The sequence below is a fragment of the Populus trichocarpa genome, chromosome 3 (genome assembly GCF_000002775.5).
Source record: "Populus trichocarpa isolate Nisqually-1 chromosome 3, P.trichocarpa_v4.1, whole genome shotgun sequence".
Taxonomy (NCBI): Eukaryota; Viridiplantae; Streptophyta; class Magnoliopsida; order Malpighiales; family Salicaceae; genus Populus; species Populus trichocarpa.
This window is the reverse complement of record NC_037287.2, coordinates 14,517,103-14,537,547: the sequence shown is the minus strand read 5'-3', so window position 1 is coordinate 14,537,547 and position 20,445 is coordinate 14,517,103. Positions and strand designations below refer to the sequence as shown.

The 20,445-nt window shown below is 31.4% G+C and overlaps 2 protein-coding genes across 3 annotated transcripts; both read right to left on the bottom strand.

The window, feature by feature from the left end:
• Positions 1-7,534: 7,534 nt before the first annotated feature.
• LOC7465853 (probable copper-transporting ATPase HMA5) lies at positions 7,535-13,080 on the bottom strand. Of its 2 annotated transcripts, XM_024598310.2 has the most exons (7): positions 12,996-13,080; positions 11,575-11,905; positions 9,639-11,033; positions 9,263-9,517; positions 8,929-9,051; positions 8,272-8,751; positions 7,535-8,180 (listed from the first exon to the last, which is right to left on the bottom strand). In XM_024598310.2, the coding sequence occupies exons 2-7, from the start codon at positions 11,866-11,868 to the stop codon at positions 7,764-7,766; spliced, it is 2,964 nt and encodes a 987-aa protein (XP_024454078.1). In that variant the 5' UTR covers positions 11,869-11,905; positions 12,996-13,080; the 3' UTR covers positions 7,535-7,763. The 2 variants fall into 2 exon arrangements, with proteins under 2 accessions (XP_024454078.1, XP_002303580.1); XM_002303544.4 differs by lacking the exon at positions 12,996-13,080 and having other exon boundaries at positions 11,575-11,974.
• Positions 13,081-16,952: 3,872 nt separating this feature from the next.
• Positions 16,953-18,505, bottom strand: LOC7458166 (actin-depolymerizing factor 1). Its single transcript, XM_002303543.3, has 3 exons — positions 18,346-18,505; positions 17,420-17,685; positions 16,953-17,314 (listed from the first exon to the last, which is right to left on the bottom strand). Exons 1-3 carry the CDS (start codon positions 18,346-18,348, stop codon positions 17,164-17,166), a joined length of 420 nt encoding a protein of 139 aa, XP_002303579.1. The 5' UTR covers positions 18,349-18,505; the 3' UTR covers positions 16,953-17,163.
• Between the last annotated feature and the right edge of the window lie 1,940 nt (positions 18,506-20,445).

The following is a 20,445-nucleotide window of genomic DNA, read 5'->3' as shown; positions in this document are numbered from 1 at the left end:
AGCTTTCCTTATATGTTTTTTTTTTATTTTTCTTTTTTTCCAAAATTGTCATTTTTTACATATTTTCTTTTTTTTTGTTTTGTTTTTTTCAGAATTATTTTTGTTGATTTTATTTTTTTAACTATTGAGCTGGTTGAAAATTTAGTTTTTTTGTCTTTTTCTTTAAAACACTATAGCTTTCCCCACGTGTTTTTTTCTCGCTTTTGTTTCCTTTTTTGTACATTTTTTTTTCATTTCTTTTACCCAAAATTGACTTCTTTTCTTTTTTTAGATAGCCTTTGTCATTTTTTTTTTATATATTGAGCTAGTTGAGAGATTAGCTTTGTAGCTTTTTTTTTAAAAAAAATACTATGGATTACTACAGTGTTTCCCTTACATGGTTTTTGTTTGGCTACAGTGTTTTCCCCACATGTTTTTTCTTTAAAATTATCTTTGTTAAATTTATTTTTTCAATATTGAGTTGGTTGAGAATTTAGCTTTAGCTTTAGCTTTCACCACTTTTTTTTTCATTTTTTTAAATTTTCCCCACGTTTTTTCATTATAATTATAATTATAATTATAATTATAATTATATTGTATTATATTATATAACTGTTTTTTTATTTTGTTTTTTCTTTTTATTTTTTTAATGAATTTTTTTTGTTTGATTTAGTTTGTTTATGTTAAATTTTTTTTATTTAGTTATCAGATTTTCATGATACAAATCTCGGGTTTGATGGGTTAACCTGATTTGACGAGTTATTTTTTTCATTTAGTTTAGTTTGTTAAAGTTAATTTTCTTTCTATTTAATTATCAGACTTTCATACTTTCATGACACGTATCCTGGGCTTGACGGGTTAACTTGGTTTGATGGGTTAACCCGGTTAATTCTAGGTAAATCCATCATTTCTTTTTCTATTTAGTTATCAAACTTTCATGACGCAAATCTCAGGTTTTACGGGATAACCTGGTTTAAAAGGTTGACCCAATTAATTCAATGTTTTTTTTTTCTTTTTCTTCATTAGTTTTTTCCTTCCTGTTGATTTTTTTTTTTATTTTTTTAATTAATCTATTTAATTATCACACTTTTATGACACGACCTTATAGTCAGACCCACATCCAGTATTCTTGGGTCCGGTGTTACAGCCAGACTCACTTAAACTTGGGTTATGCAAGTTTAATTTTATTGTTAATATTATAAATATTACTCTTAGGTCAGGCGTTGCAGCCAAACCCAAGATTCTTGGGTATAACTTTGCAAAAAAACCCAAGATTTTTTTTTTAAAATTTTAATATTTTTTATGCAAAAAAAATAACTCGCGGCATCGCGCGGGTATCAAAGCTAGTATATATATATAGCTTGTGTCCCCCATCTGTTCCTAGTCCTTCGGCGTTTATGAGCTCGCCTCCTATATATATATATATATATATATATTATTGGATGATTAAGTGTGGAGGAGATTTTTTTATTCAAAAAAGGTGAGTTTTCTTAAGTAATTAAATGTGATTTTTCAATTTGATTTTCTTTGAATTATTTTGCACAATACTAATATAAATTCTATAAATATAAAATCATTACTTTGCGTAATAAATTCTACAACCGGTCAAAAATAAAAATAAAAATATAAACCACAAGTAAAATTTTTTAATGAAAAGATTGAAACAGAGCTACCAATTAATTTATTTTTCATCAAACAAAACAAGATAACTTAAATTTAAAATCTATTTTTGTTTTGTTTTGATATGTTTGTTAATAATTTGATGAGGTTTTTTTTAATATAATTCTACTATTTTTGCTTCATTTTTTTCTCAGATCTGCTAGTTTTACCAATTGTTTTTTGAATTCTTGTTATAGTGCTTTTTTTCTAATTAATTAGATATATTTTATTGGTTTGTTTTGATTATATTTGGATTTTTTTTAATGTTTTTTTTTTAGTAGAACCACTAAAATTATCAATTTTTTCTCACGATATATGTTTGGAGTTTAGGTTGAACCATGAACAAAATCAGAAGAATTTGATTTTTTTTTGAAAAAAAAAATATTGATAACTCGCAGCCTAGTGAACCAACTCTAATGTGTAATGTTAAAGTTATGGTTGAGCAACTCCAATGCGCTTTAGTTTACAAAGAATCCGTGTTGATTAGTGAGAATCATTCTTTATTATTTTTTGCTTTATTTCAAAGTTTATCGAATATAAATAATGCTTCGCTTTAGCTAATGTTTCTTATATACTTTGTATATTTATATTTGATAGGTATAAAGACCAACAACATTAAAGTGATGAATATATTATGAAAATGAAATTAACTTCGTTGCTTTGACTTAATTTGGTATTGTTTCGAATATTTTACCTTATACAAAGGTCATTATATATTTGCAGTAAGTTATTTGAATAAAACTAAATTATATAGGTTTTTTTTACAACTCATGTACAATAAATTAAAATAAATATTATATCTTATTATATTAATTTTGGCCCCTCCTAACAAATAATCCTAACTCCGCCCCTGCTTGTTATGATTCTTGAGCAAATTTAATTTATAGGGTCCACCATTTTCTAAGTTGTAATAGAACTGTTATTGATGTTTCCTTTCATGACATGGAACTATTTGGTTCTACGAAGGTAGTATCGAAAGTAAAAATTATGCATTTATCATTTATGATTTTCAAAATTAATTAAATGCAATCAAGGTAGAACATTTGATAACATTATCACTACTAGGATACTATTGATATAATTAGCGATGGAATATATATCATCAATAATTACTTTCATTGGTAATTACTAACAAAATTACCAACAAAATAAAAATAATTAATAAATTAATAAATATTTTGTCAGAATTTTGTCAATAATATGACATGTTTGTAGATAAAATTACCGATGAAAATATTTTGTCACCAATTCTCATCAGAAGTTATGTCGGTAAACTTAAAAATATTGCAATCGACGACAACCTCGTCCCCTCATCATATCTTCTTTTTCCTCCTCTTTTTCTTCAATACGGAAAACAACAGTCCTTCCCCCTATCTTGCCACAATCTAGCTCTCATCCTCATAAATTCGGCCATCTCAACATCTAATAGTGTCAGCATCATTGTCTTGGTTTAATTTTTTTAAAATGTTCTCTACATGAAGTAAGCAAACATACACATTTATGTTTCAGGTTAATTTATTGGTGTAGTATTTGTAGTTTGCTTATATATTTAAGTGCTTCACAACTTTTTCTTAGAAAATCTTATTGTATTAAAGTATGAATTGTAAGATAGAGTTTGTTTGAGATTTAGGGGAAATTGAATTTGTTTGTCATTGGATGAAATTGAGTTTGGTTTTGTAACTTAGGTGTATTATACCGAAACAAATGATGAGTTATTTCATAAGTACCAATCACATTATATCAATTTTATTGTTAAGTTGAAAATTTGGGGAAAATTAAATATTTATGGGATTGATAATAATTAAAGGGTATTAATTTAAATTGAATAAGTTTGAATTGAATAAATGACAGATAATTTGATTAATTGCTTAGTTCATATTTTGACGCAACATTGAATTTGTGTACAAATGATAATTGATTATTAAATTGTAAATTTATTGTTAATTACCAATGTGGAATTTTGAGTTGATGGTTACATTATTAATAAATGTTGTCATCAATATTCTATATAGATTTCATAAGTAATGGATGATCATTCTTGAATGTATCAAGATTCATTAAAAGGGTTGTTCATGGAAGATTATTGTAAAGAGAACGAGGGTTTTATTAATTTTATACTTTATAATCCAAAAAATATTATTAGAGGTAGAATTAGATGTTAATGTGTGAAGTGTAAAAATAAAAATTTTCATCAAATAGATGTTGTGATAATACATCTTTTTTAAAAATAATTCATAGAGAAATATATTAAAAATATATATTACAAATGGATTCATTCATGAGTTCTCAACACTAAAAACTCCAGAAAAAGATACAACTATTGAGAAAGAAACCAATCACTTCAATGAATAGGATTAAATTTTCATGAGAAATGGATGAGCAATGTTCTACAATGTTTTCATTTAAGCCCTGTTTGTTTGTAGGAAAATGGTTTCTTTTTAGAAATTGGTTTTTTTAGAAAGTGAATTTCATGAAAATAAATTATTTTTTGATGTTTGGTAGTGTCATGAAAAATAAGTTGGAAAATATTTTCCAGTGTTTGGTTATGTTATGGAAAATGAGCTGGAAAATAGTTTATTAATGTTTTATTTTTTTTCAAGTTTATTAAAATAATAAGGAACAAATCTTACAAATTAAAAAGTTGAATGAGAATGGAATTGAAAAAAATTTAATTTCATAAATTATCTCAAATAAAATAAATAATAATCAAAATAATAGAGATCAAATCTAATAGATAAAAAAAATTGAAAGATGATGAAATTAAAATAATAATAATTATAATTTCATAAATTATTTTAAATAAAATAAGTAAAAATCAAAAGAATGATGATCAAATTTGATAGAAAAAAATTTCAATAAAAAAAATGATAAGAGAAAAGTAAATAACATTCATAAAAATAAGGATCAAAGTTAATATAAAAATCAAATTTTAAGAGATGAAATTGAAAAAAAAATATTCAAACAAAATATATAGCAATCAAAAGTTTGAGAACCAAATTTTATATAATCAGCAAATAATATGATATTTCTAAATTTTTCACAACTTCTGAAAAGTTTTTTCCGCCAAAATAAAAGGAAAACACTTTACTGGAAATCAAACCAAATTTTTTTTTAACAGGAAGGTGTTTTCCATTGACCGGAAAGTATTTTTTATTGACCAATTTTTCTAATAAAAACAAACATATAAAAATTTTAAAAATAATTTTCTAGAAATTATTTTTCACGAAACAAAAACACCTTTAGTGTTGAAAACTGAGTGGCAGAGAAACCAAATTGTTAATGGGCTGAAAAATGCCGAACATTGGGCCAATCGACACACGTGCAACCCACCATTACAACAGACACAAATAGACAAGTCAGGAGATGCCACTTGCTTGGCTGGTTTTCAATCAGCAAATTATCAATTACGTGCCAATTCTGGAAGTCAATCCTGCAGGTTGACTCGGGAAAATCTTACCCCCTACGTGGCAAGAACACCACAAACAAGGGGAACGGACAGAAGCAGATTCACGGTGTAATAAAGTAAATATTTCTATTAATTCGATATTATAAACACACACGCACAAGCACACATAAATTAATTACTTGCGAAGCAAGAAGTCTAATATTTATCGAGTAGGGTAGAACCTAACACATTAATTTTCAAATATATATTTGAAAATTATATTTTCTTGGGCTAATTTGTTGAAATTGGAGACATTATTATCCGAACTTGATCCATCAATTCACTACTTGGTTGAAATTGAATAAAATAAAATTAATTTTCTACATTATATTATTATAAATATAAAATATTAAGGTATTTTTTTTATAAATTATAGTTTTGTTTTTTTGTGAAAAATAATTATAATCTTGATGTATTAAAATTTTGTTTGGGTTTTCAACAAATAAAAACGTTTTCCCATTTTTTCACTGGAGAAGAAAAACCATAAAAGAAAACAAAAACTAAAAACTAAAAAATAAAAACAATAATTTTATATTTTGTCTTGTATTAGGTGTATATGCTTTGGATTGGACTAGACAATCTACTTTATTTTGTGTTTGTTAGACATTAGACGAGACTTAGCCGATCCAAGATCTAGACCATTCCAAGTTAAAAAAATAGAGAAATGACTAATCTGACCTAACCCGGTCAAAAATTTAGGTCAACCTCTGACCCGGTCGACCGAAAACAAAACACGAGTAAAATATCCATTGATTTGTTTATATTTTTTTATGTCAAAACAAGATTGCTATGATTTTTTTTAATTGGGTTGACCCTTCAAAACCGTGATTCGAACTTTACCTCAAGTTGACCTCCAAGTCAGGTTTTAAAATTATGATAATAATTATTTTTATTTTTATGTCGCTTTCGATCAACCTGGGTTGACCATCCCGACCTGTGGTCCAGGTCTTACCCCAGGTCAAGTACCCTCGAGTAGGGTTTTAAAATTATGATAATAACTATTTTTATTCTTATATCAACCTTGGTTAATGGTCAACCAAGCCCGTGACTCGACCCTGGCCACGGGTCAACTCTCGAGGTGAGTTTTAAAACTATAATAATAATTATTTTTATCTTTACGTTGACTTTAGGTCAATTGTCAACCTGACCCGTGACTTGGGCCTAGCCTTGAGTTGAGTTTTAAAACTATAATAATAATCACTTTTATTCTTACGTTATCCTGAGTCAATATTCAACTCAACCCGCAACCCGAGTCTAACACTGGTTTGACTTCCGAGTCAGGTTTTTAAAATTATGATAATAACTTTTTTTTATTTTTATGTTGATCTGGGTCAATGGTCAACCCGATCCATGACCCGGTTCTTGCCTCGTGTTTACTTCTAGTCGAGTTTTAAAACTACAATAACAATTATTTTTATCTTTACATTCTCGGATCATCTAGAGTAACCATTGTACAAAAAATTAGACAAGCTTGTCCTATCCTTTTAGTGGAACACAAATACACCAAACAAAACAAAAAAAAAAATTATCTTATCTAATACATCATTATCTAGCATACCAGACACAAGCCAATGAGTACAACCGGGATTAGCTACTTCTAAGAAAATGGCAACTTATGAAAGTAGCCCAGCAGGCCACTATGGTTTGGTAGTGGATATACCGATAATGGTTTTAATTGCCTCACGAGTCATGTCTATACCTAACAAGAATAATTTATTTCTTGATTTGGGAAAAGGAAGGTTTTAAGCCTTTCTGCCCTAATGTTTACAATGAATATTAAAGAAGGAAATATTCGGAGTTTGGACTTTCTCCCCATGTTGATATAGGAATGGAAAATGCTGAGCAATAATATTCTAGAATGTTTTCGCATATATAGTTCTGAGTGTGTGGTTAGGAAAACGAAATCCAGGTTTGATTTTATATTCAAGATTTTCACAGCAAGCAAGTGGATGCCACTTCGTCCATGTTTCTATCATCTATTGCTCATTAAAAATTTCTCTCTTTTTTAGAATAAGAAAAGATGACGATGAGAATGCGAAACCTCCACACCACATGGAATCGTTAGGTCACGGATAAAGACTCTATTCCATATAATGCATGAGCGCAAAATGTCTAGCAATGCGTCTGAATGAACTTTTCGCTAACCCCACAGGACTCCCTTCTGTTTATCAACATTTCTGATCATCACCTGCTGCTCAACCTAACAATTGCAGCATGCATGGACGCTTTGACTTGCCACAGATTTTAGTGTTTGTCTTGCTTTCGGTTACAGCCATTTGTCGATGACAACTATATATATTTTCATCAGCAAAAACTACGAAGGAAATTGCAGGTTTACATCAGTCTTGCTGGGATAATTATCAAAAAAAAAAAAAAAAACAGCAAACTGAATAAGTTATTACATGCATCAGAAAAGGTTTTTTTGGTTGCTGATCTTCCTAAAGGCCTTCATTTGATACTTAATACTTGCATTGACATTTAAGAAGAATCGACGGTGCATGTTACCACTAGCAAATGTATTTATACAGAAAAAAAATTAACAAGCATCAACAACTTTGTACAGACTATCTACACTGCTCAAGGAACACATGCTTAAGTTTATCACAAGGCAAATTCCACTCCTTCACAGGAAAAAAAAAGAAAAAAAAGAAACCCGAATCAAAACCAGTGTAATTATTGATCACTCGATCATTATTCCACCGATATCTAGATTTTCCAGCTTCTTGGGCCTTTTATAATTCTTCAACAAGAGTGAGCACACAACAACGCTGACTGAAGAGGCTGCCATTGCAGCTCCAGCAATCCAGGGTGGTAAGCGAAATCCAGTGCCTGGAAAAAGGGCCCCGGCAGCTATTGGAATGCCCAGGAGGTTATAGCCCAAAGCCCAAATGTAGTTCAGGCGAATTCGGAAGAAGGTTTTCCGGGAGAGGTCTATGGCAGTAATCACATCCTCCAGGTTACTCTTCATTAGAACTATATCAGCTGCCTCTATAGCAATATCTGTGCCTGCACCAATTGCCATACCAACATCTGCGACTACAAGTGCTGGTGAATCATTTATACCATCACCTACCATTGCCACTATATAGCCTGCAGCCTATGAATGAAAAAAAAAATTGAAGTACAGAAAAAATCTTCTTAACTAGTAAATTAATGGAGAAAAGGAAAAACAAAGTTTAATTATGTACCTGTAATTCCTTCACTTTCTCAGCTTTATGCTCAGGCTTAGCTTCTGCAATAACAGTTTCAATCCCAACTTCCCTGGCAATGGAATGTGCAGTTCCCCAGTTGTCACCTGTCACCATGATGCTCCTAACTTTCATGGACTTGAGAATGGAAATGACTTCATGAGCACCCGGTTTCAATGGATCTGATATTGCTAGAACTCCAGTCACTTCCCTATCAATAGATACTAAAATCCCAGTTTGAGCCATCCCTTCAGTTTCTGCGAGGATCTCTTCTGCGTCAATTGAAATGGGGATGTTGTTTTCCAACATCAAACTCTTATTTCCCACTATCACTTCCTTGTTTCTGACGATAGCCTTCACTCCGTGTCCGGTAATGGACTCAAAATCTTGTGCTTCTGGCCACTTAGGGCTCTCTTCATCTTCTCTGAATTTCTTGGCATACTCTACAATGGCCTTGGCCAATGGGTGCTCACTGTTCACCTGAGGTGGTTGCGCAACACCAACTTTATATCAATGTTCATCACACAATAAACATTAAGCAGATACTTTAACCCAGATTCTCTATGCTTCAGTAGAGACACTAGAATGGCCAAAGATTTAGATTGTATTGGTAAGCAGACACTCTAACAGTGAGTTCATATAAGGAGAAAAGCTTACCTCAGCTGCAGCTACGAGCTCATAAAAATCCCTCAGTGCCAAATTTTTCAAGAGTCTTGTGCTAACAACCAAAGGCTTTCCAATCGTAAGAGTTCCTGTCTTGTCAAAGACAATGCAATTCACCTGAAAAATCATTTATCAGAAAAGGAGTCCCTGAAAGGCTCGTGCCTCGTGTACAGAATTTCTTAGGACTGAAAAAAAGTTAAATAACTAGAACATATTTCAGTTTCTCAGATTGCCAGAAATGATCTTGAAGTATTACGTGAATTCGTCAGGACAATGCCTTATAATATCATGGTTCTGTAGAAATAGAAATTTGAAATTTCTTGCTAACCTTATGTGCACTTTCTAATGCTTGGCCACCTTTGATTAGAACACCTTGAGATGCACCGACTCCAGTACCAACCATGACAGCAGTTGGAGTTGCTAATCCAAGAGCGCAAGGGCAGGCTATGACCATAACAGAGATTCCGAATTGGAGAGCAAGCTGAAAGCTATCCATGGACTTTGGTATCCAAGAGCCTGGATATCCATGGAACTTTCCAGCTAAAAACCACGCAAGCCAGGTTGAAAAGGAAAGAATAATGACCTGCAAACGTTGACCAGAAATTAACAAAGTAGAATGCTTATGCGAAGTACTGGTGACAGAAGTTCAAATCAACTTATGAAATTAATGGTTAATTCGAACTGTTCGTGTATTAAATACTTACAAGAGGAACAAAGTATCTGGAGATACGATCAGCAAACTTCTGGACAGGAGCTTTAGCCATCTGAGCTGACTCAACAAGTCGAACAATCTGTGAAAGAGCACTCTCCGATCCAACCCTCGTTGCCTTAATATGCAACACCCCATTCTCATTCACAGTCCCTCCAATCACTGTGTCACCTTTCCTCTTTGCAACTGGCCGTGCTTCTCCTGTTATCATGCTCTCATTCACGTGACTCTGCCCCCAAATAACAAAACCATCTGAAGCTATTTTGGCACCAGGTATGATTTTAATCACATCATTCCTTTGTATCAACCGACTATCAATTTCTTCTTCGCTGCTCACATTTCCTTGATCATCCAAAGTCAACAATATTGCAGTGCCTGGTGCCAAGTCCATAAGCTTGGCAATGGCTTCGGATGTCTTTCCCTTAGCCAGAACCTCAAGATACTTCCCGAGAAGAATGAATGAGATAAGCATTGAGCTAGTCTCAAAGAAATCTGCGGACTCAAAACTTGGAGAGGTAGCGGATCTCAACACCGAATAGACTGAATAAAAGTAGGCTGCATTTGTTCCTAAGGCGATCAACACATCCATGTTAGGAGAACCGTTCCTCAAAGCTTTATAAGAACCTGTATAAAATCGACGGCCTATGATGAACTGAACTGGAGTAGATAGCACCCACCTCAAGATTGCTCCTATAGACAGCATATTGACTATTTTGGTGTCTAATGCATGCTTAATTCCAGGAATGTACATAAAAATCATGGATATTAAAAACACTGGAACTGTGAAAACCAAACTCCATAGGAAAGATCGGTAATATTGTTTAATTTCCTCTTGTCTATGGCTTTCTCTTCCTCCTCCTTCAGGAAATATCGTTGCCTTGAATCGCCCTGACGTCCCAGTTGATTCAATCACATTGATAAAATTTCTGGGACCAGTTACATCCGGTTTGTAAGAAAGGGAAATTTTGTTGACTTCAGGATCTATGTCTACACTTTGAACACCAGGGAGAGCTTGAAGAGAATTTTCAATTATTCTCATTGAATTCTGTGTTCTTACTCCAACAATTTTGAGCCCTATCTTGCTCATGTCTACGCCAGTACTAAGTAGTATGGCTTCAAATCCTGTATCGTTTATTGCTTCTAATATCTGATTGTAGCTCAGGATATTTGGATCATAATGAACTTCTGCTTCTTCAGTTGCTAAGGCTACTTGAGCTTTCTGCACACCTGGAATTGCTTGCAAAGCTTGTTCAACAGTAGAGGAGCAAGAAGTGCAAGTCATTCCATTAATACGAATTCGGCATACTTGAGTGGATCTATCACTGGTCCCTTCTTGAATCAATGTAGCCTCAAATCCAGCATCTTCAATAGTCTCACGAATGGTCTCTTCCTATCATTATCCGATTAATATGTCAACAAATTGATGGAAGTGGGAATACACCTTAAGACAGTTAGTGAGTGGTGTACTGCTATAAACTATCAGCTCGGGCAAATTGACATGGCAATATAGGTTAGTGAAATGCAATGTCAGATTTTGCAACTTAGAAGGAGCACTAGACATGTTTGTATTCCATCTATAGCTAGCTAATGATAAGGAACTGAGCATACTTTGTTATTATCTACATATTTGAAGGTTGGGTGTTGGGAACATGACATGGTCTCAACCTTAAATAACTCTCTCCTATTTCACAAAAACAAGAACTCTCAGGTGGCATTAACTAAAAATAAGGAACTTAATATCTAAAATTACAAACAAATTAGTTACAAATTAGTGTAAGATTCAAAAGAAGAAGAGCAAATGATAAAAGTTCCTTCTGCCTCTCGCTTTTCTTAATTTCAAACTAAGAACATTAATAAAGAATTCCAGTTGCTTTTCCTTCACGCATAATACAAAATAAAAAAGTTGGATCAAGAAAAGATTAATAACTTACGTTAACGAAACTGGGGTAGAACAGAACTTGAGCCTTGTTATTCAAGACATCAACAACAGCCTCTCTAATCCCAGGAAGCCTCTTGACAGCTTTCTCAACAGATCCAGCACAAGCAGAACATGTCATTCCCATCACAGAAAACACTGCCTTTGCCTCTGATCCTTCCACGTTCGTTTCTCGAACTGAAACCCCTTTCGGGTACTTCGGCATCGAAGGATACCTTGGCCTTGGTGATAAATCCCCATAGGTACTCTCTTTGCGAATGCATGCTAATGCCAAGAATTTGGTTGCCATGAAATAAAGTGTTTATGTATACGTACGTTCTTTCAACCTGCACAAGTAGATATAAATATATAGGAGATGTTGTGTTTGAAATTAATCTTAAGAAAGAGGATTTCTGTAATGGAGGAGACTATTTATAGGGGAGATCGGGGAAATTTAATTTGCCGACAGCAACCAGTTGAGAATCTAACGGCGGTGATTGGATGATTTGTTTGACTGCAAAAAATTATGGCGTGTGTATATAAACATATATACATATAGCTTGTTTGGCCTTTTGTGTTTCCTAAAACACATTGAAACCTAAAAATATTTTAAAACAAATAAAGTTTATATATTTAAAAATGAGGAAAACATCAAAGAAAAAATAATTTAAAATGAAAAAAAAATCAAATTTTTTTATAAATACTTTTAATCAAATACAAAAAAAAAAAAAAAACAGGCTCATAATGAATATACTACTAGAGAATCAGCTCATGACTTTTCATTTATGAATAGAAAAACAGCAGACAACTTAAATTTTCAATGGACAGTGCTGAAATCATAGCCTTTTATAAAGTGACTAAGAATAAAGAGTAAAACAAAATCTTTTAATTGATTTTTCGGTTGGGTGTGTTCTACGATCAATCTTCATAGACATTGAGATTAAATCACCTTTCATATACTAGAAGGCAGGCTAGCTAGCTATTCACTCCATGATTAAGAAATTCATGAGAATATGAATTCTCATAGCTTAATTTCGAAGTTTGACCTCTGATAGCACCTTTTTAATAGTTTGAATATATAGCTAGCTAGCTCCTTAAATTGAGCGAGGAAAACAATATATATTACGTATTATATATCGAAAGGAGCTCAAGCTTCGATACTTGTCTGCATAGGATAAACGCAAGTTTAGAGGAAGAGGGAATTTAATATTCTATCAATCTTTAAACTATTTATATATTCAAATCCTTTCTTTTAAGTATTGTTATTGCCGTCCACATTAATGGGAACTGCACGTAAACCCTTCTTCTTCTTCTTCTTCTTCTTCTTTTGCAGTATATATATAGTACGTGGTATTATTGCCGCCCACAATCAATGATTAAACAATTAAAGAGTTAATGATATAATAATTAGTAGTTAAAAGGAAAGTGGAAGAGTACTTGTATTATTGTAACGAACTGAATTGGCAATATATCCGAATGGTTTAACGGCCGGAAACTCTTGATGCCGGTGAAGAAAACCAATATCAGCAAGCTAGCATGCATGCTCAGTAAGTAAATGCACAGGAAAATTATACATATGTGAAAACTTGTGAAGTGTGCATTATGCACTAACGAAAACTTTAGAGACTATGGAGAGTGAAAGAGAGAGAAACTTTACTTGAAAGAAAGGTCGACGGTTGATTTACACTCCTGTTCGTAGTCTGCCTTCCAAGCATTGATTTATATAGTAACTCGAACCACCAAACACTATAACAAAATATTAATAATTAATTAAATTAATTGTTTCCTTCCTTCCCTTTTGGATCTCGTTTATTTATAACAGCCACCGAAGAAAAACTGCAAGGGAATTATAATAAGGTACAGTATTTATCAACCCGTGGACTTTGCAAAACTTGATATTATTGGCATCTATTCGGTTTATAAATTTATCAATGAATATAACATGTTCTCAATAAAATAAATTATTGGTAATTTATTGATAATTATATGTATATTACTGACAAAATTAAACTATCAGATAATTTTTTGATAGATTTAATCCGTTAGTAATTCCAACTATAATTATTAATGGTAAAGTCCTGTATTTTATTTTCAATTTTCTAGAACTCTCTGATGAACTTAGTTCGTCGATGATGTAAAGTTTGTCAGTGATTCCTTGAGTATTCTATTTAATATTTTTTTTAAAAAAAATAAAATTAAAATAAGCCTAAAAGATCACTTTCTTTTGCATATTTCTTTGATTTTTTTACACCTCATACCATAAATCACGCAACCTCGTTCATAGAAAAATATTATTAGTTAAGATAAAGAAAAATATTATTAGTTAAGATAAAGAAAAATAAAATTTGAACAATTATTTTTTAAAATATCACATTCTGAATTCAATCTTATCTAATGATGTTGTGATTCTCTCATACTCTTCTAGCAATAACGTTGTTAGTCTCCTGACAAATAAATTTTTTTATGCAAAATTTAAAAACTAACCAAATTAAATAATAAAAAATTATTTATACATATACAAACTTTGAACTTTCTAAACCAAACCAAGTATTAATTAGAAAAATATTAAAGTAGGTTGCTTTGAAGTTTGTGTCAAATAAATGAATCAATCACATTGCTTTTTGTCAGGAAGTCATAACAATAGGAAACAAAAAAATTAATTTTAAAAGATACTGAAGGTTTAATCAGTAATTTAATTTACTAATGGTCAATTGATGTAGTAAGGCACTGGGGTATCATCATGATTTTGCAAACTTCAACGAGTTTTGACTAGGTTTTTACTGGGCGGACAACTTGTTAATTAATGCTGAATTTGCGTTTGTGTCCGAGACATTTATAAATTAATTAATTTCGGAAGACAGGAAGGCCCTCCTTCAATATTTTGAAACTAAATGGCATCGATTTCTTTCACCTACCATTTAAAAATTACAAGGCGAGAGAAAATAGCGGACAGCAAGTTGAACATGAAATAAAAAGACAGATAAGCTGACCAAATTAAACCATGTAATTAAATTGACGAATAACACTCTTTTATTCGACCGAAATTCTGGCATCGTTCAAATAGTCAATGCCGTAGTTGCTACGAATCCGAGTCATTCGATGATGTGATTGATGAAACAACTGTGAACGTGGTGTCTGAAAATCTTTAAATTATCCCCCAGTCGTAGCTATTGATCAGCATTTCCCCGCAATCCTTGCCCAAGTAGGTTTTTTTTAAGAAAAAAACCCGCCTAGTAAAAACTCAATCCTCGTATTTTTTAAGCCAATGGACCCAGTCGTAACTACCTTGCTTAGACCACATTAATTACTTGCAAAAGCAATGGAGAATTCAACGGTCATTTGTTCTTGCTAGGTTTTCTAGTTTTATTAGATTCCCAAGTCGCTAGGTTTGGATGACTCGTCTGTTACTCGAGCTTGTACAATTAACGTGAGATTAAGCAACTTAAACTGATCAGTCTATAAGCAAAATAAAAAAAAAACAAACTATCTAAGAAATTATAAACATACAGTGGTTAATTAAAGAAGTTTAATTTGACATTAATATAGTAAAAGCAATACTTAGCAGGATAAATTAGAAGAGTAAATTAATTAAAAATAAAAACGGATAGAACTTGAGCGAAGAAACATGTCAAAATCAGAATGAAATGGATTAGCTCTTGTATTTTGTAAGAAAATCAATTAACTGCATTGATAATGACTTCCCTAAAATACAAAAATCAACGAAGAATATCGTATTTATTTATTGTTACAAGTAAGATGTTTGCTTGAATCTGAAACTTCTTGAAAGAAAAACAGACAAATAATACTAAAACATTATTAAATTTATTTGACTAACCAACATATATATATATGACCAACGTAGTGTTAATTAATAACAATTCAATGAGTTCTTCTTTTCTAGAATATATGACGCCATGGCAGCTAATAAACAATGTTTGATGAGTTTTCATGGCATCCTTGGCATACTCGATCGGAAGCAAGACTATAAAAACCATATATATAGCATTGACAACGATGAAAAATGCTAATTTACTTGGTAAGGCTGATTTGTAAATCATTTTCCTTAAAGTGTTCTATTCAAACACAAACTCTCACATCCTAATTTTGTTGACATTAACTCTTTAAAAAGAACAAGACATTTTCTAATTCGATTCCTAGCATTGACTCTTGGCCTAACGAGAAATTAGCTGACAACGTTTAATATAATGTTTAACTTTTGTGTACTGATGATCAGATTTGCTTGGGATTTGGATGTAGATTTTTTATTTTATTTTTTTGCCCTATAAACTCCTTAATGTTTGAGCCTAATAACCCTTCGAGACATTTCGCCTTGCTCCATTTCAGTATCCTCGGCCTGCAGTTCTTGACTTTTGACTTTCAAAACCCAGGTTCTTTTGTCCTTGGTCAACCAAATCTCAAAACTCAAATTATTGAAATCCATGGACCGTTTAATTTTAAAAATTATTTTTTAGATATTTATTTATTATTAAAAAATTTACGAATGGGAAATATTTTTTAGTTAAAAAAAGATTTAGCTTGTCTTTCAAGAAAGTATTCTTTTTTTATTTTACATAAAAAATACTTTTCATAAATTATAAAAAATTAAAAATATATTTTTTTATATGTTAATTATATTAAGCTTGGTCATCAATCTTTTGATTTAATTTGATTTTTATAGTAATTGTGGTCCTCATTTTTTTTATTGTTATTTATTTTTCTCTTATTCTATTTTTAAATGAATTTTTTTCTATTAAATTTGGTCATCTTAATTTTGATTTCTATTTATTTCTTTTGATTTCTATTTATTTTATTTTAAATAACTTATAAAATTAAAATTTTTTTTAATTTTATCTTCTTTCACATTAATAAGTTATTTTTCAGTTTATTTTTTAAAATAAATAATTAAAAGTTATCAACTTATTGCTATTTCGTACTTTTGCAAGTTCAGGAGAACAACATTTCGGCTCACCCAAGTTATGGACCTGATATGTAAATATTGATGCATATATAGTTGTATCAAATGTTCTTCATCTAGCTAGCTAGTTGTAGCAGTTTGTGCATGCTAAGAACCACTCTCTCTAAAGTGGTTTAAGTTCACACATGATTTCTTGTCTCTAAAGTGGGGTGTGATAGTTGCTGGTTAATTAAACCTCACCTAGGGTTAGGGCATCGGATGGTCAACCTTGAGGTTGAATCTAAAATAGCAGTGGATATTAGTCTTGGATGGCACCGATTGTCTTACAGAGCTAACTACCCACTGGTTCTTGCCATACGGGGATATTGCTTGCTAAATTAAGATCTTGGATGGTCAAGGTCATTCATTTAGTCTTTTTTGGGGGTTGAATTGGATAATTAACTTGGCAGCGTACGTAAAAATAAACTCTGAAAGCCATGTTCAAGGATGAAGATCCCACTGTCGCAAATCTTGCAGAAAAAATCAGTTGTTAATAGAAATTGTCCTAACCTGACCAATTCTACCACAACTCAAGTGATCCATACATGGTCAATAATAAGGCTTGTAACTTGTAAGGTAAGAGTACAAAAACTCTGGCACTAATAATTTAGAGTGCGCGCCAAGTATAAGAAACCCTAATCAAGCCTTTGTTTAAAACGCTCGTTCCTTGACAATATCCAAGCTTATTTCACTGGGATCTGTGGCCTGTAACTCAACTTGAACCCCATCAAGCTCTCTTCTGAATCTGTCCTTTGAACTAGCATACAACATTTTGCTCCTTATCTTCGATGCATCAGGAGACCTGGAGCCAAATATGTATGATATTTTAAATGAAGATATGGATAAATTCGCATAGAATTGTATTAAAATAATGATTGCATTGCAATATTTGTTTGATGTTAATTACCATGCAACGAAGAAGATTTTGCTCTTCTGAACATTCTCATCAGTGGTGAAATCGAAATCGTAGACAGCATATCGGCACTCATCGATTGGCAAACTGGCGGTAAAATCATCATAGCTCTGTTGAGGTTCTCCCAATGTCTCAACCACCACTTGTTGAGTCTTTTCTTCAATCTTGAACACGATAAATCGGTGGCTCCTCTTCGCTTTTAGTTCCAGGAACCTCAGCTTGCATCCATCATTAACAGCCATTCCAGATGCTGAATTTGCCTATACCATATATAGACCAAAAAGAAAAAAGAAATATAACTTTAGTTCGATATAATTAATAGTTAATTGTCACAGACAAATTGCTTAAGCGGAGAGGAACTGTTTGTAATCATTTCAACATTTTATTTTATTATTTTATGAAAAATCAACATTTTATATTGTTTTTAACATAACACAGACGGTACAAATTTTGGATTTTACTAAATCTAATGCATCTTTTCATATAGATATCTTTGGAAGATTTATGAATATAATATTAGACACGGGGAGGTTAATTTTACAACTTTTCCTGAAATTGAGAAAAAATTAAGTTGAGGTGAAATAATAATCTTGTATTCAGAATGGCTAAAGAGGATGGTGGATGTCACCTTGAAGGAACTCAAACTAATGCGGAAGCTCAAATTGTGAAGCTTTAAATGCCAAAAAAGATTAATGAGACACAATTAGATCTCTCTCTATGAACAACGTGCTCCACCATCTTGAACCAGACAAGTTTGCGAGACCAAAATTTTTCACTGTTGATCGTGACATTATCAGAATGAACTAATCATATGAAATTTTTAAATTTGGCAGTAGCAGCCATCATGCATCGTAGCTTTCAATGGCAATATTTGATACATTGTTGTGCAATGCAGAGGTAGAGAGGAAGGAAGCACATACCATTTTGCCACCAAAGAATGTCAGGCCTTGTGAATTGTGAAAAAGGTAGAGGAAGCAAAGATGATCAATGAGAGTTGTAAGAATATGAAATAGAATGGAGATCCTTGTTTTTTGGAGTCTTGAGAGGTGAAATTTCTAGGGTGGAATGAGATTGTGAAATACGAGAGAGTTTGGAGGAGAAAATGAAGGGTGTTCTTTTTGGAATTTTCTGGCTCCTGGCTGATTATGTCTTACCTTCTAGACGTCTAAGCTGAAACGATCTATTTTTAGGTTTTTTTTTTTTCAATTCTCAAAACCAATTTTTATTTTTTTTATAACGATTTTATTAAAAAATATTCGAAGGAATCTCAATGAGTTAATGTTTTTTTATTATTATTATTTAAAGCCACAGTGAATTTTTCATCAACAACGTGATTTTTTGAATAATAATTTAAAGAAATTAAAATAAAAATTCATAGGAATTCAAAAAATCTGAATTTAGAAGGACAAAATTTATTTCCTTAGCAAAATCTCCTTTTTCGTTATTTATCTATTTTTAATTTTGATGTTTATCAGGAGTACGATTTTTCAAAACAAAATTTATTATAACTTGTGAAGCAATTTTCAATAAAAAATAAAAAATAATATCTCAATCATTTTTATACAACTGCATGAAAAAAATAAGTAATTCATGAAAATAATATAAAAACATTGATATTAAAAAAAAATTATTGTCAATGAATATTCATGTTTTAATGCTAGGCATGTTAGTTTCATATGCAATTATTAAAAAAAATTACAAATATAACCATAAAAATCCTCTAATCTTATTTGAGAAATATGATGTAAGTTAAATATTTTTGAAAAATAATTACAATTATTTATTTAAAGAGAATTTTATTTAAAAATTTGAAGAAAATTAAAAGAAGAAGAAGAAGAGGGCCAAGTGAGGCTAGACGTTCATGGACCTCAACTGATATGCAATTTCAACCATCTATAATGATTGAGAAATTAGATTACAAGTTATTTGGATTAAAAACCCTAATTTCAGTTTCATATTAAAACTCCTAAAAACCATTATATGAACTTCAATAATCTTATTTATAACTCTCTAAAACACTATATAATCAATCTAGAATTCTAAAAATAAGCCAAATCAAATATATTCAAAACCCGATCTTTTTTTTTTTACATGTTAATATCCAAACCACTTCTATTAAATACCCTCTTCAAAAAACCTATTTACACCAAGGTTGGTGTTTTTTATTGTTGAAATGTGAAAGGTAGAATTTTTTTCTTTTTTCCTCTTTTGCCGTGACTTCTTTTCTTCTCTCTTAAGAATTGAAACATAATAAAAACAAAATTTTGGAGTGAAATATAAATATTTAAAACTACAAGGACCAAATAAATATAAAAGTAAAAAATTAAGGGACTAAATAATGTAATTTTATTTTTGCATTTTTGAATGCAATCGATATATGGTATAATTGTGAGATCACCGCAAACTCAATTTATTTTGTAATATTCTTTTGGATAATGCAACATTGAAAGTCTAAAGATATAGGAACATTGAGCATGATAGGAGAGAATGTTGGTTTAAAGTTGCTTATTTTTCTAACATTCTTCCATCAAACCTGATTAGGATGCATAAAAGGATTAGATGCCGGGACCAGTTGATTACTTGCCAAGTTTGGTAATGATACCATCAAATTGGATTCTTACACTGGATTATTCCAATAATCTAATCGTTTTGTAGTTTATTTCAAACAATTGAGGGAACCTGGACAATAATTGAGTAAAAGTGCAACATATAAGATGATCAAAGAATTTTCAATCACTCTCAGGGTCACTGAAAGTTTATATGGTTGTTAATTTCAGGACCAGTGGAATTAGTCGAGGTGCGTGCAAGCTGACCCGGATACCTACGTTAATAAAAAAAAATATTCAATCATTAAGATAAAAAAAAAAAGTCAATGATGAAACAGAACAATGCCCTGTCTTGTGATATTCTATAGTTGAAGAATCAGTTTGGCAATGCGGCTTGTAACGAATTCAGAGTTTTAAAACTCGGTCCAGTGATCGACCCTCCCTAAGATCCATATCACTAGTTTTGATTAGGTC